Source organism: Hipposideros armiger, unplaced genomic scaffold, assembly GCF_001890085.2.
Source record: "Hipposideros armiger isolate ML-2016 unplaced genomic scaffold, ASM189008v1 scaffold_44, whole genome shotgun sequence".
Taxonomy (NCBI): Eukaryota; Metazoa; Chordata; class Mammalia; order Chiroptera; family Hipposideridae; genus Hipposideros; species Hipposideros armiger.
In genome coordinates this window covers 3,696,055-3,709,828 of record NW_017731394.1, presented here as the reverse complement: position 1 = coordinate 3,709,828, position 13,774 = coordinate 3,696,055, and the positions used below count along the sequence as shown (strand labels likewise).

Here is a 13,774-nt window from a genome sequence, read left to right as displayed (position 1 = left end):
GCAGCTCCTAAGCCTACGGTGTGTGGTCCTCTGTCAGGAAACAATGTAAACTTCTCTGTCCTCTCTCTTCCTATCTCCATGACTTGTATAGAGCACAGCCCTCTTGAAGTAAGATTACTAGCCCCGCTGCCAAAATACCCAGAACAATAACAACATCAAATGATGTAATATTATCGTTCAGATTACAAATCACTGTTATGAGCATGACATTTTTAAAAAGTCTAAAAGGTGAAGTGGTCTTCCTGTGAAGTCACCAGTGTCCAGCCTCCAGTCTGAACTCCCTGTTCCCTTTGCCTGTAACGCACCCCGTGCCCATTTCTGCTTGGCTGGCTCGAAAGTGACCTTCATAGCCCTTCTATGAACACCTTATCTATAACAACTTCTTTTCACCAGTGTCCTGTCAAATCACCCCGTTTCATTTCCTAACACTGATATCTGAAATTATTTTTTCATTTTTTTGTCTATCTCTTCCCACAAGAATTAAATTCCACCAGAGAAGGGATCTCATCTGTCTTGTTCACGCTACATCCTCAGCAACAAGAGCTGTAGTTGGCATAATGTAGGTGCTCAATAAACATGTGTTAAAAGTGAATAAAAAGAAAGTGGGCAGTGTGTGTTCACTCAGCTATTTGCTGGCCTTTGCTTGAGTTTCCCTTAGGGAGCGGGAGAAAGGATGGGGTTGACGGCCATCATATCTCAGAGGTGGTGAGGGTGGCTTTGGGAGGCTATGTGAAATTATGAAAAAGCCAGTCCCAGTCCTGTCCTTTACAAGACGTACAGGAATTGGGACATATCCCTTCATCTCTCTGAGCTTCAGTCTTGTCACCTGTATGGCACACTGTTTCAGAGGATCAGTGTAACAATTAAATGAGATAGTGATGGCACACAGTAAATAAATTAGTTCCCCTCTGCCTGTCCCTGAAGGCTGTAAAAAGAAGCAGCAATCAAGAAGCCCTGGGAAAAGGACCTAATGCTTTCAACCATCCTAGCAGTCACCTTAGCAACTGCAATGATTCCTCAGAGAAATTTCAACCTGCTGTATCAGGCCAGTTGTGAAGTCCTGAGTACATTCTCAAGACACTGAGCATGAGTCTACCTTGCAAGACTATGAGAGATTTATTCCTTGCTTCCCAATCTTATATCAACTTATATTAAACTGGGGCTGGTGTTTTTCAACAAAGGTAAGCTAATAAACCTGTTTTAAAGCACTTTGGGTGTCGATTCTGCCACAACATGAGCTTCCACTAGTCTCATCGAAACTAGAGCATTCAAAGCCATGAAACATCTGTGGTCTCCAGGCCTTCTGGAGACCCTTTCTGTGCCACCATCCTTGCCTATTTGAACACAATTAATTCCCTACACTAATGCATTCTACCTATTCATTTGTTCATTCAATAAGCATCAACTGAGTGCCACTACATGTGTGTCTAGCCTTACACTGGCAGCTACTAAACGTTAAACACTGTGCCTAACCACCTATGTGCCTCAGGCCATTCAATCCTCATTGCACCCCTCAGGCACTATGACTACCCCATTTTACAGACAAGAAAGCTGAGGCTGAAGAGTCCACAAACTGCCTAAGTGGGCAAGATGGTGGGCCAGCATCCAATCTAGGTTTCCATGACACCAAACCCCATTCCGTTAATCACTATACTCTAGCATACAGGTCTTGAATGTGCACTTGGTGCTTATCAGGGTGCTAGGTGTTTGCATGAATTAACTCTTCTCAGGGTGCGAGCTCTGCCTTACTCGTCTTTGCATTCCCAGTCCCCTAATCAATGCAAGTAAGGTTTGTTGAAGTGATGAGAATGTGGCTCCTGTTTTCAATAGCAGAGCCAAACAGAAAAGGCTGCAAGAAAGATCGTAAAATAACAACATACAAAGACCAAGACATAAACCTGTCTACAGTACAAAAGGTGTGAGTGATGAAAGGCAGACAGGTAATGGGTTTGACTCTATAACCAAGCACCACAGTAAGGAGTCTGACCTAGCGCAGGCATCACAGACTCAAATGTTTACAGCGGCCTGGTGCATTATGTGAGTGAATGAATTGGGCCAGGTGGAGGCTGGTGACTTGGAAAGTGCATGCCCCACTTAAGGGGCCAGGCGGACAATGTCATGGGGAAATATACGGACCCAATATTGACAGAACTTTTGAATTTTCAAAAGATGAAAAACAATCTGCTGTTTGATGTGAAATCTAATTTTGAAGTGCTGATCAGTATTCACAAACTGAAAAAGCACATTATGAGCCATACAGAACACATCCTTAGGCCAAAGTCAGCCGAGGACCCATCAGTTGGTGGTCTTTGGATCAGACTGTATTTCACAATCATTTTACCACCACCCATCCCCATTTACTGTCCATGGGCTTCAGGATTTGAAACTCTGTGTCTAACAAACAGCATTTTGAATATTTAATTAGTTTTCTTACATGAATTAAATAATCAATAACTGACAAATTAGGTCACCATGGGGAACAGTTAACATACCCTGCCCCTGTCGCAGCTCAATGTAAAATTTCCCATTACACTTTAAAAATACTAAAAATAGCTCACAGGCTTTTTTTCCTATCCTCACAGGTCCCCTTGAGATCTGAGGGCCCCAATGAGACATTACTGGACTGAACAAGCGGGCTCCATGATCTGGGTAGTGAGGTGTAATGGGGAAAATGTGGGGCTGGGAGTCAGGCAGAGCTGGGTTGAATCCTAGCTCTTCAACTTACTGAGTGACCTTCAACAAATTATCTAGCTTCTGTTACTCATTTGCAAAATGGGAGTAATTTGTGATCCATGTTTTTCTCCCACCATCACCATCTAATTAAAAGCAGCGCTCCAGATAACAGCCCATTTAATACTATTATTATGATTTAAATAGTTCCAGTTGAAACACGAGCAATAGTCTTTCAGGACTAAGAGCCATGGTGATATGCACACTAATGGAGGAGCGTGCACGCACTACCTTCCATTACACCTTTTATTCAAAGAACTGCAAGTGCGTGAGATTTAGAGCTGGAGAGCCAGGAATCTGGTGTGCTGTGAGTCTTCCCTAAAGCCACAGCATGCCTTAGGTGAGGGGAGGCCAGAGAGAGGGTCTATGTCTCAGTACCACATGCTAAATGTCAAATAAAAGCCTATTATCTTTGTCCTCACCTCTACATAGTTTATTAACAACTGAACTCATCTGTATAGTGCTTTACTATGCACAAAACCTTCCGACACATATTCATCATGTGTTCCTCACAGGTACCTAGTGGCTGGTGAGGGACAAGTCAGCCCCATTTTGTGAATCCGCAAATAGGCTCTAAGAAGTTGGAACTAGTTCACGGTCACCAAATTAGCAAGAGATGGAACTAATTCCAGTGACTTCAAATTCATGGTTTTTCTCATATGCCCTGGCCTGTAAGAGGCCACACACAGCAAATGAGGAAGACAGGTGCTGTTAGGAGACATATGCTGGTTGAATGATCACTATTCCGTTTATCTGTGAAATGCTAGGTGTGTAAGAAATGGAACTTGTTCTGGGATGGACAATAGATTTGGGCACTTAGGAGTACTCTGTTGTCTAACTATTGAAATAACTGTGTTAGGAAACACGAAATTGTCATCTTAGATTATACACTACAGTTTGCCATTTTAAGGCAGTATAGTGGAATATTATTCAACTTTTCCCATCTTTTCCGATTTACCCTCCTGCCCTGCCCCCATCTTAGGGAGAAGAAGCCCTATAAACCACAAGACTCCTCCCCACCACACACCTTTTCTTTTTACTGTAGCTGACTAGATGAGATATGAAAACCTAACAAAAGGACAGCTAATTAACAGACATGAAATTGGCTGGGTTCTCTCTGTGGTGAAGCAATACTGAATCCTGCATCAGAAGAACTGCTATAGAGCTGGGACCAGAGCAGTGCCAGGGGAGGGAACAGGAGAGACAGAAGTAAATAGAGGAGGCTGCTCTGCGGGGCAGAGAGTGAAGCAGGAAGGAGAAGGAACCAAAGAAAAGAATGGAGACTAGGAGAGCGACCGCCTATCCTGACCAATTCCCATTCCCATCTCCACCAGGCTCAGAAAGGCTTCCTTTGACTGGGTCCGGCGAAATGTACCATTTCCTCTTCATATCCCCCCTGCATTATCCGAACTAGTTTGGGTGGATTTCTGTTCCTTACAATCAAACAGTCTCTGACTAATACAGTAAGAAACAGGAGCCACAGTTAGAAAACAACTCAGAGAGTAGAAGATGGTTTAGAAAAAAATTACATCTCTTTCTATTTAGATTGCACAGAAAGAGAGGGAATGAATGAATGAATGAAACTTCTAAGTCGAAAAAGCCCTACTTATGGCCGCCTCAACATATGCCAAGTTTATTTGTATTATGCCCACGCTCTTTTAAGAACCAGGAGGATAAATATTGGCAAAGCTCCCTTCTTCAAAATTAAGCACGATGCCGACAAAGGACTTAAATAGTGATAGAGTACACACTTGCCCCTTGTGAACCATGGTTCAAAATCCCCTTGTAACCAACAGATCTTACTATTATGAAGTCCATTCTCCACCCTCCACCAATCAACTTACTGTTGTATGGCTCTGTTCAGGTCACTGGCTTGGATGGGTCAACATCTGTGAAATCCCCCCGATTTCCTAGGGAGAATTAGTCACTTTTTACTCTGCCTCCCATAGCAATTAACACATTTCTCTATGTGGGTTCTCATATTATAATTTTTTGCTCATGAGTTTCATTTCTCAATTGGACTACAAGTGCCTTGAGAGCAGGGCCCATGGCTCATTCTTTATCTCTGTTGTGTCTTGCACTGTGGCTGGCACACATGCTGGTAGAATAAATCAATGCCCATTAGCTTTGTCTCATGGGAAAGGTCCTAGAAAACATAATTAAGATTTAAAATTTTTCTGTAACAAATCAACTGGGGTTACAACTATGCACACAAATTGATTTAACCATTTCAACTGAATGCGCCTCTAATTTGAATTAAAAAAAAAAGGTACCAATATGATGTCAGAATTTACATATCTGCCAGTTAAAAAGTTGTATTTCAAAATAGTGCACGGGATATGGGATGGGGGTGGGGATAGGAAGATTAAAAACCTTCAAACTATTAAGCACAGCTCTCATCTTTGTTGAGCTCATATTATACAATAAATTTAATACTGAAAAGTCAAAGTAATCATTTAACTGAAATGACCATCTAAAGAAAGTACAAGCCCAGCATTTATCCTGAAATGGTTAGGATGCCATCATACGGAGCTGGACTGAGTTTCCTGGAAACAGAGTTTATGGGTCAAGCAGACGCTGGTTGATGGCAACTCAGTTTTGCAAACTACTTCTTATGGTGCATGGCAAAAAACTGTCTCCTCTTTAATAGTCACTACTTTTCTACCTGCAAAGCTGAACAAGGGGGAGAAAAGCCATTAACAACTGTGACATGATGTTGAAAGGGTTCTGCTGAAGGTCATGGTATTCTCCAATTTCAAACAAGGAGCACAGAGACTTAAGGAGCTCAACTTTGATCAACCTTTGTTAATGGAGACCCAGTTAATAAAGTACAGGGCTGACTGAGATGGACTGGTGTCTGAGGCTACAGCAGGTGCCTCGGGCCGCCTCTCCCACTGGCTCAGTTATCTGAATCCCAGGGAAGGAGTGACTTAATTTACTCATCTAGTCAGTGATGGGGAAGTTGGAACAAAGATCCATCTGGGTCCATCAGAGGCAATTCCTTCCTAAGCTGCTTACTGCAATGGAGAGCAGAAGAGCAAGGATGGCCCCTCCTGCCCAAACCAAGTGATCCAGGAAAGCAAAAGAGGAGAAAGATACAGCCATGTTGTCTTTTCAGTGCAGTGAGTGTTAACGCATTTACCCTGCACAAAAGAGAAGAGAGGCCAAATGACTGCCAATCTCACCAATCAGACAAGTTATCCATTGTCCTTATCCCAAGGCAAAGAAAAGTAAAGGATAAGAGAGAGGCAGAGGCATGCCACTGAGAAGGAGGTGGAGTTGGCAGAAGTTTCTAATGCTACGGCTGTGGGGGTGGGGGAAAATATGGCTTCTCCCCCAGACTCCCAGGCTGACATGGTGATGTGATCGTAACATGGAACATGCTGAGAGCATATAAACATTCCAGTATACCAAAGATGCTGGAGAACCACTGTACTCAAGGCTCCATTAGTCCCATGACCTCAAGGCCCTGTGTGTTCCCAGGATCCCATTTAGGAGATGAAAAATAAATTCTATCTCATTTTTGGATTTACAACAAAGCCAAGGAGAAAGTGAGGCTATGAGCAAAGGGAAAGAAGAAAGGCACATACCCCTAATGCCAAATAATTATTGTAGCATCTTTCCAAACCAACCTTTCCTCCCAACAGCACCACTTGCAGTTGTCTGTGGGAGCTGTAGAGCCACAGAGGGACAGAGCTGGAAGGAGGCTCAGGGAGGGGCACAGTGAATGCAGGTCTCTCGTGTTACAAGGGTTCAAACTCAAGCCCGGAGAGATTCAATGACTTGTTTATGTAACTAAGGAGGGGCACAGCTAGGCTAGGCAGCCGGTGCTCTTGATTTAGCTCCATCTTTCTTCTTCCTTCCTCAAATACTCACAGAGTCCTCTCCATGTTCCCTCCACCTATTCTTTTCTCCCCACTGTTACTGTTCTTATTCAAGTCTAGAACTTCAAGATCTTTCATCTGAATCATTGCAACGTTTGAATCTTCTAGGCATTTGGGACTTTTCTCCCTCTGAAATCACTTCTCACTCTGCCTCAGCAGTGATCCCTGCTCTAAGGGGTGGGCTGCACAGTTCTGTCCCTGCTTTTTTTCCCTTTGCCAGCCTGTCTCACACAGGGGCTGCTCTGTTCCCTTGGTCTTAGAATGAAGGAGAAGGGTGCAGAGCTAAAGGTGAGCCATAGTGGACATGTAGGATGTGAGAGAAATAAATGTTCTTATCACTGAGACTTCCCCAGCATTTCAATATCCCATGCACTTATAACAGTGCCTGCAAAGAAGTCACTCGATAGATACACGAGGCCTGACAATTAAGTTCGCAAACTTGCTACACAATATTGCAAACCTTTTTGATATCAGAGGGATTATTCATTATGAATTTGTACCAACTGGGCGAACAGTTAACCAAGTTTACTGTTTGGAAGTGCTGAAAAGGCTGCGTGGAAAAGTTAAATGATCTGAACTTTTCACCAACAATTCATGGCTCTTGCATCACGAAAATGCAGCAGCTCACACGGCACTGTCTGTGAGGGAGTTTTTAGCCAGTAAACAAATAACTGTATTGGAACACCCTCCCTACTCACCTGATCTGGCCCCCAATGGCTTCTTTCTTTACCTTAAGATAAAGGAAATATTGAAAGGAAGACATTTTGATGACATTTAGGACGTCAAGGGTAATACGACGACAGCTCTGATGGCCATTCCAGAAAAAGAGTTCCAAAATTATTTGAAGGGTGGACTAGGCGCTGGTGTCAGTGCATAGCTTCCCAAGGGGAGTACTTTGAAGGTGACCATAGTGATATTCAGCAATGAGGCATGTAGCACTTTTTCCAGGATGAGTTCGCAAAGCCAACTGTCAGACGTTATTTTTTTACTGAATGTATAATAATGATCTCATTAATCCTCACAGTAACCTTATTTTAGACACTATTATCATCTCCATTTTGCTGATCAGAAAACTAAGGCCTTGGGAGTTTAAACAGTAGAGCTGAGGTTATACAGCTAGAAGGTGATGAGACTGGAATTCAGACCCAGAGCCTCTGACTCCAAAGCCCGTATTCTTGAACCAGTGCATCACACGGATTCTGAGAACTCTTAAAACTGTCAGAGTTTGAAACACATTTGGTTTTTAATCATGTATTATCTTACTGTTGTCTGATTATTTCATGTATTATATTCGGTTGTCGGGAAAGTCATGATACATTTTTGCAACGAAAAACAGAGAAAAAATATGTCATGTCTTTTCTGACAACCCAACATTATAACCTTGACTAGCCGCTGCCATTTCCCCTTGGTGGTAAGCAACTCGCAGGCAAGTAGTCCATTCCCTCAGTGGGCTAAGCACTGGTCAAGGCTCAGCAGACTCGCTGTGACTGGTGATGGTAGATTCGGGGCAAGGGCTCACGCTTCTCACTCCCAGTCCTCAGGGAGCCAGAAGCATGGCTTGAGTTGTCCTTACTTTGACTCAGAATTCCAGAGGCAAAAGCGGAATGTTAAACAACTTTCAGGTCTGATGGAGACATAACTTTTGAAGGAGGAGACCACTTCTTTCTTCCTAGCCCTATTGTTCAAAGGCAGGGAGGAAGAGAAACGCCTTCTAGACAGACTGTTTCAAAAGAAGAAAGGGAGTAAGCACAAAAAGTGTCTATTTTGGGAAATATCTCAGGATGACACATTTAAGTTGGCACCCTGACTTTGCAGACAGCAGCCTGCACTGCTGCGGGCTCAGACAGGCCGCTGTTTTCCAATCTTATGCACAAGACACATATGTCTGAAGTTCTAAGAGTGGCCGCTGTCACGAAAGCACCTCTGCAGCCCATCACTTGCCAAGGACTGAAAAAGAGCCCCATCCAGTCTGTCCAGGGGTTCTTTTGCCACAGCCCTAAGAGCACGGTGTACTCCCTCCATAGCGCTCCCTGCTGCACCCCTGCCCCTCTCAGAAGGCTCCAACAGCAGGCAGGGCGTGTGTGTAGCTTTAAATGAGAACAGCAAAGAAACTAACCCTGAATAGTTAGATTAAAATCCCTCTGTAGAGCAGATGTGCATAGAGGAACTATTACTCATTTATTTACTATCTATTTTCATTCATTCATTCATTCATTTTAGTGCGAGCCTACAAAGGTGATTTGAAGAAGGCAGCAGAGAGGTGGCTAAGACCATAGACTCTTCAGCCAGATGGCTTTGGTTCAAACCCTGGTTCCTTACCATTAACTGGCTGTGTGACGTTGGGCCAATTATTTCCTCTCTCCATTTAAAATGTCCCTCATCTGGAAAATGGGGGTTAAACAGCCTCTTCCCCATGAGGATACCTAAGGATTAAATGGAACCGTGACACAACACTCATAACAGCACCTGACACAGTTAGCCCTCACTCGGTGTCAGCTACTATGGCCATGATCACTATCATCTAAGGACTGGCCAATGGTCATGAGCCCCATTTTCCAAGATTGAAATATGGCAAAGTATAGTTAGCAAATAGAGCAACAGACCTGCTGTGTGTTGGTGAGATGAAGAAAAATCAAGTACACATGTTGCCATTCAGAATCTCACAGGCTGCTGGCATGATAGAGCATATACATAATGATAAAATAGAGGAGAAAGCGCTTAAGTCCAAAACCGAACTATAAAAACTAGAGGCTCAAAGAAGGATTCATGGAAGGAGAAAACAAAGTTGGACCTTGAAAAGAACATAGGAGTGTACAGATTACACAGCAGACATGCAGCTGAGTCTCCACAATAGCAGAGCACTACAGGGACAGCATCAGGAGCTGCCACTGAAGAGGCAGCATGGACACTGGCCATCAGTGTGACACTAGATCCGGAATGATGTCTCCCCAGGTCTGTAAGGAGGCTGAGACTGTTCGAGGCCCTCATCACTTACCTGAGCATTCTTACAGTAACTTCCCCTTAACTACTAACATTAGCACACCTCTTTTATGCAACTGAAAGGTTACCACTAACACAAAGCCTCCAAGCCCAGGTCAGTATTCACGTGTAAAGTGCTTAGCACTTACCAGGCACTTAGTAAGTATTCAGTAAGTGGATTCTATTATAATTTTTCTGATTACTATCACAGGAAATCAGTTCTTCTTTTTTCCCCCACTCATCATCTTGACAGAGAGCCAACACTGGTAACCTGACTGGCAGTTCAGAAAGAACTGAAGGACCTGCGTGGAGGCTGGAAGACATGCACCCTTCAGGGCCCTAATCTCCACTATTGAAGCTTCTCTTGGTACTTCAACCTGTCTCAGCCAGTCAGGCTGTCTCCAGGAGCAGGTAACAGCTCCCCTCGGTACCTCCTCCCAACCTGGGAGGAGAAAGAGCAGCAGGTTAGGCTGGTGGAATAGTCCAGCTCTCCTCTTCATGAAGAAACCATCTCCCTGTCCGTCTTTTGTGTGACTGACTAGATTTTACTTATCTAAGAAGAAATTTCATTGCTGTAGGATCCGTGCTACAAGTGACAACACAACTTAGAGCAATTCGAAATTTTTACTGCATTACCTGTCAGCTTCCATCGTGAAAAGAAATGTTTCAGGATGACAAGTGCCTGCACTGGTCAGGCGGGAGAAAGGTGGCTCCTTAGAGGAGGTGCGAGGAGAGGGAGGTTGGCACTACTTACATCCCCACAGAGGCCGAGTGGCCAGGGGCAGAAGACAGCAAAGAGGATGACTTTCTAAAAGGACTCCTGACCACCTGGAGGACACACAGTGTTTAAGACGAGGTCAGTTCCTTTCAATCAGTCTGGCAACTGCACTGGACGAGGCTTTCTCGTTCTAACCAGCATTAAGGTTAGATCTGGATTTTGTAATGACAGCGTTACTCATTTATTTAAACACAACTTGGCATGTTCTAAGAAACAAAACGAGACGAAGAATAACCAACAGAAGGCTTTTCCATCATTAAGATAGCCCTGCCTAAGTGAACTGCCCCTAGGTACCCTAATATTAGTTGGTCCTTAGCAAAAATTATGATGCATAAGCATTATTTCACATGGTCTTTTGGGAACCACATGGCTTGGGCCAGCTGTTCTTTAGGCCAGAGTTTGGGGATAAATGAAAGGGCCTCCTAGGGTTATGGTTCTAACATTGCCAGGGCAGCGTCTGCCAAGCCTTAAGGGTACAGAGCTGCAGAGATACACTACAGAGAAGGATCTATGTCAGTTCCCTACCAGTGCTGCCCTTGGGGGGATCAGGCTCTGAAAGTTACATAAGGGCTTCTTTTCCATGCCTGCAACACCTTACTATTTTCAAAGGATTCAAGTTCATTTGCTCATTTAATCCTCACCCACCCCACCCCCCAATTCTATCACCTTGTTGTCCCAACTTCGTGGATAACAAAAGCAGACTCCAAATTAATGGCTGAAGGTACATGACCTGTGCAAGGTGACAGACTGGGAATGTCATCAAGTGAGTCTAAGGTTTTCCTATTTCCAAACCAGGGTTCACTCCACAACTTAAAAAACAGGGTTTCCATAGTTATTTATTCCAGAAATTGTGTGCCTATAATGTTCTAGGCACTGAGAATACAGTGGTGAAAAAGACAAGGCTCTCAGGGCACTCATGACACTTATTTTCTAGTGGGAAAGAAAGAAAACAGTAAGTTAAATACGTTATACATTTTCATGTAGCGACAAGTCTATGCAGATAACCACAGCAGGGTGAGGAATGATGGTCTAAAGAGGTAATATTTCAGCAGAGGCCTGGATCAAGTGAGATGAGCCATGCGAAGACCTGGGGACGAAGCACAGAGGGGAACACAGCACAGAGGCCCCAATGCAGGAAGGAATGCCGCGTCTGTGTGCAGAACATAAGGATGCAATGGGCTGAAGGGAGCAAAGGGGTGAGCGCAGCATGAGGGCGGAAAGGGAGCTGGGGCTCCATCTCAGATGACTCCAGAGGCCCCCGGCCACCCAGGTTATTCTGAAGCTAGTTCCAGACCTGATAATAACGCATATTGGAACATTCTAAATGGAAGAATTACACGATCCCCTTTGTATCCTAAAAGATCACTCTAGTGTCTATGTGAACAAAAAAAGGGGGGATGGAGGTGGATAGGGGAAAGACGAGTAAGAGTGGCAATGGGGGAAAGCAGTAGGATTCTTGAAGAGAAATTACGTGGTTTGGACCAGGGGGGTGTGGTGCTGGTGGAGAGAAGTTCTTGGGTTTGATGTATCCTTGAGGGTAAGTCTGACAGGATTTGCTGATTAACTGGATATGGAATGTGAGAAAAGAGGGATAGTCAGTATGACTCTTAGGTTACTTGCCTGAGACACAATGATGCCATTTACCAAGAAGGAGCAGTCACGGGTAGAAGCATGTTAGAGAGGGAGGAGAAAACGAGAGCTGTGTTTTGAACAAAAGCAGCTATGAGAGCAAAGGCACTGGAAGTAGAACAAGATGTGCTTCAAGTTCTGACTGTTGCCATGTCCAGCTCCACATGGCTAACCCTTGGCAAGTCACTTATTCTCATTCAATTTCCTCATCTATGTAATAGGGGGATAGTTAAATCACTTCTCAGGTTTGTTGGAATAAGGAAATGAGATGTCTGTGTGCACCCTGTAAATTGTAAAGGTGCTGTGTCAAGGTTAATTTTCTTCTTTCCTTTGTTAATTCTAGTAAATGTTTATTTAAAAGATTTCTATATGAATCTCAGGTTGTAAATACAATTATGTCTTAACAAATACCATTATAAAAACACTTGTGACTTTTATATCATCCAATCCTACTTCACTTGTTTAGTGCCTTATACCTTTGAAGGGTACACAGCATCATTTACATTTCTTATTTGCATTTCTTACATATTGTCATTCACATATATTATCTCACTTGATCCTTAACACAGAGGGGGTGCTATTGCCCCCAGATGACTGATGAGAAAACAGAGGGTCAGAGAGGTGCCACTGAAGGCCCGATATCACAGTCCTACTCAAAGCTTTATTATTCCATGGTATTTGTGGAACTTTAAGAGGTAGGAGAATAAGCAGCATTTGCCAAACTTATTGGACCATGGAACCTTAGTTTAGAAGTGTAAATCGACACTCAAACAATTAGTGTTCAGTCTTATATACCTGGGAAGCCCTGACTTGTAGGATTTCCATTTATATAATAACTGCACATGCAATGCATCTATTTAGTAGGCTGAATCTTTACATTTGCCGAGACTTATATGCCCCTGAAACGTGGAGGAGACACCAATTGCTATATTTTAAGCACCATGAAAACAAGGACTATGTTTGGTTTTGGTTTCTACTATAGCTCCAGCATCTAGCACTTCCTGGCACATAGTAGACACTTGATAAAATTTGTTAAACAAGTGAATAAAGAAATGAAACTTGCAAACATGACAGAAGGTAATGTTGACTTCAGAATAAGTGGCCACACTTTTCTGTCTTCACTGACTTCATCTTCCACATCTAGAGTTCTACAAAGCGCTTAATTCATTTTCTTAGAACAGGAGACTGAGAATTATTCCAGCAGCCTTTTGCATCAAGACCATGCACTAATCTAATAAGAGAAAGGTTACGCTGCTCTTTGTTGATGCACAGCACATTAATGAGAGCTCCTTGAAATAATCCCACCTCTATTAGGCAGGCTAAATTACATTTTCCAGCATAATTATTGTCAGTTGAGCTCCTAAATTTTGATATGAGCTGTTTCACTTGCAAAGGCAACATCAACTTATTTGTTTGTGAAGCTTCTGGAAAATCGAGGGGAAGCTCAGAGTGTTAAGTAGTGATTATCAACCTACACTTCTCTTTTATTCTATCTTCTCAACATCTTCTACCAGCTACAAGGAGTGGGCAAGTTTTATTTCCTATAACAAGTTTGAAGAGAGGAACTCATAGGTTTCTTTAAAATGTGCTTGTAAATTATATACCACTTACATTCCTCAATCCTTACTTGAGATTCTAGAATGTAAGCTTTTTGAGGGCATGGACCTTGAATATTTTGTTGAAAACTATATTCCTAGCACCAAACACAATGCCTGGAACAAAGCAGGTGCTCTGTAAATACATTGAATAAATGCTGTTTCTCCCCCCACTGAGA

The 13,774-nt window shown here is 43.2% G+C and overlaps 1 protein-coding gene across 4 annotated transcripts in view; it reads right to left on the bottom strand.

The window, feature by feature from the left end:
• The window catches only part of TRIM44 (tripartite motif containing 44), a 117,352-nt gene that overhangs the window by 28,781 nt on the left and 74,797 nt on the right, over positions 1 to 13,774 (bottom strand). The window contains exon 5 of one of the 4 annotated variants that reach the window (XM_019639533.1): positions 4,575 to 4,640. The exons of 2 other annotated variants lie outside the window; for them this stretch is intronic. In XM_019639533.1, the coding sequence (XP_019495078.1) occupies positions 4,613 to 4,640 (28 nt within the window). In that variant the 3' untranslated portion in view covers positions 4,575 to 4,612. Of the gene's footprint in view, positions 1 to 4,574; positions 4,641 to 8,994; positions 9,038 to 13,774 lie in introns of those variants that run through there. One more of the 4 variants, XM_019639534.1, reaches the window with a different exon arrangement.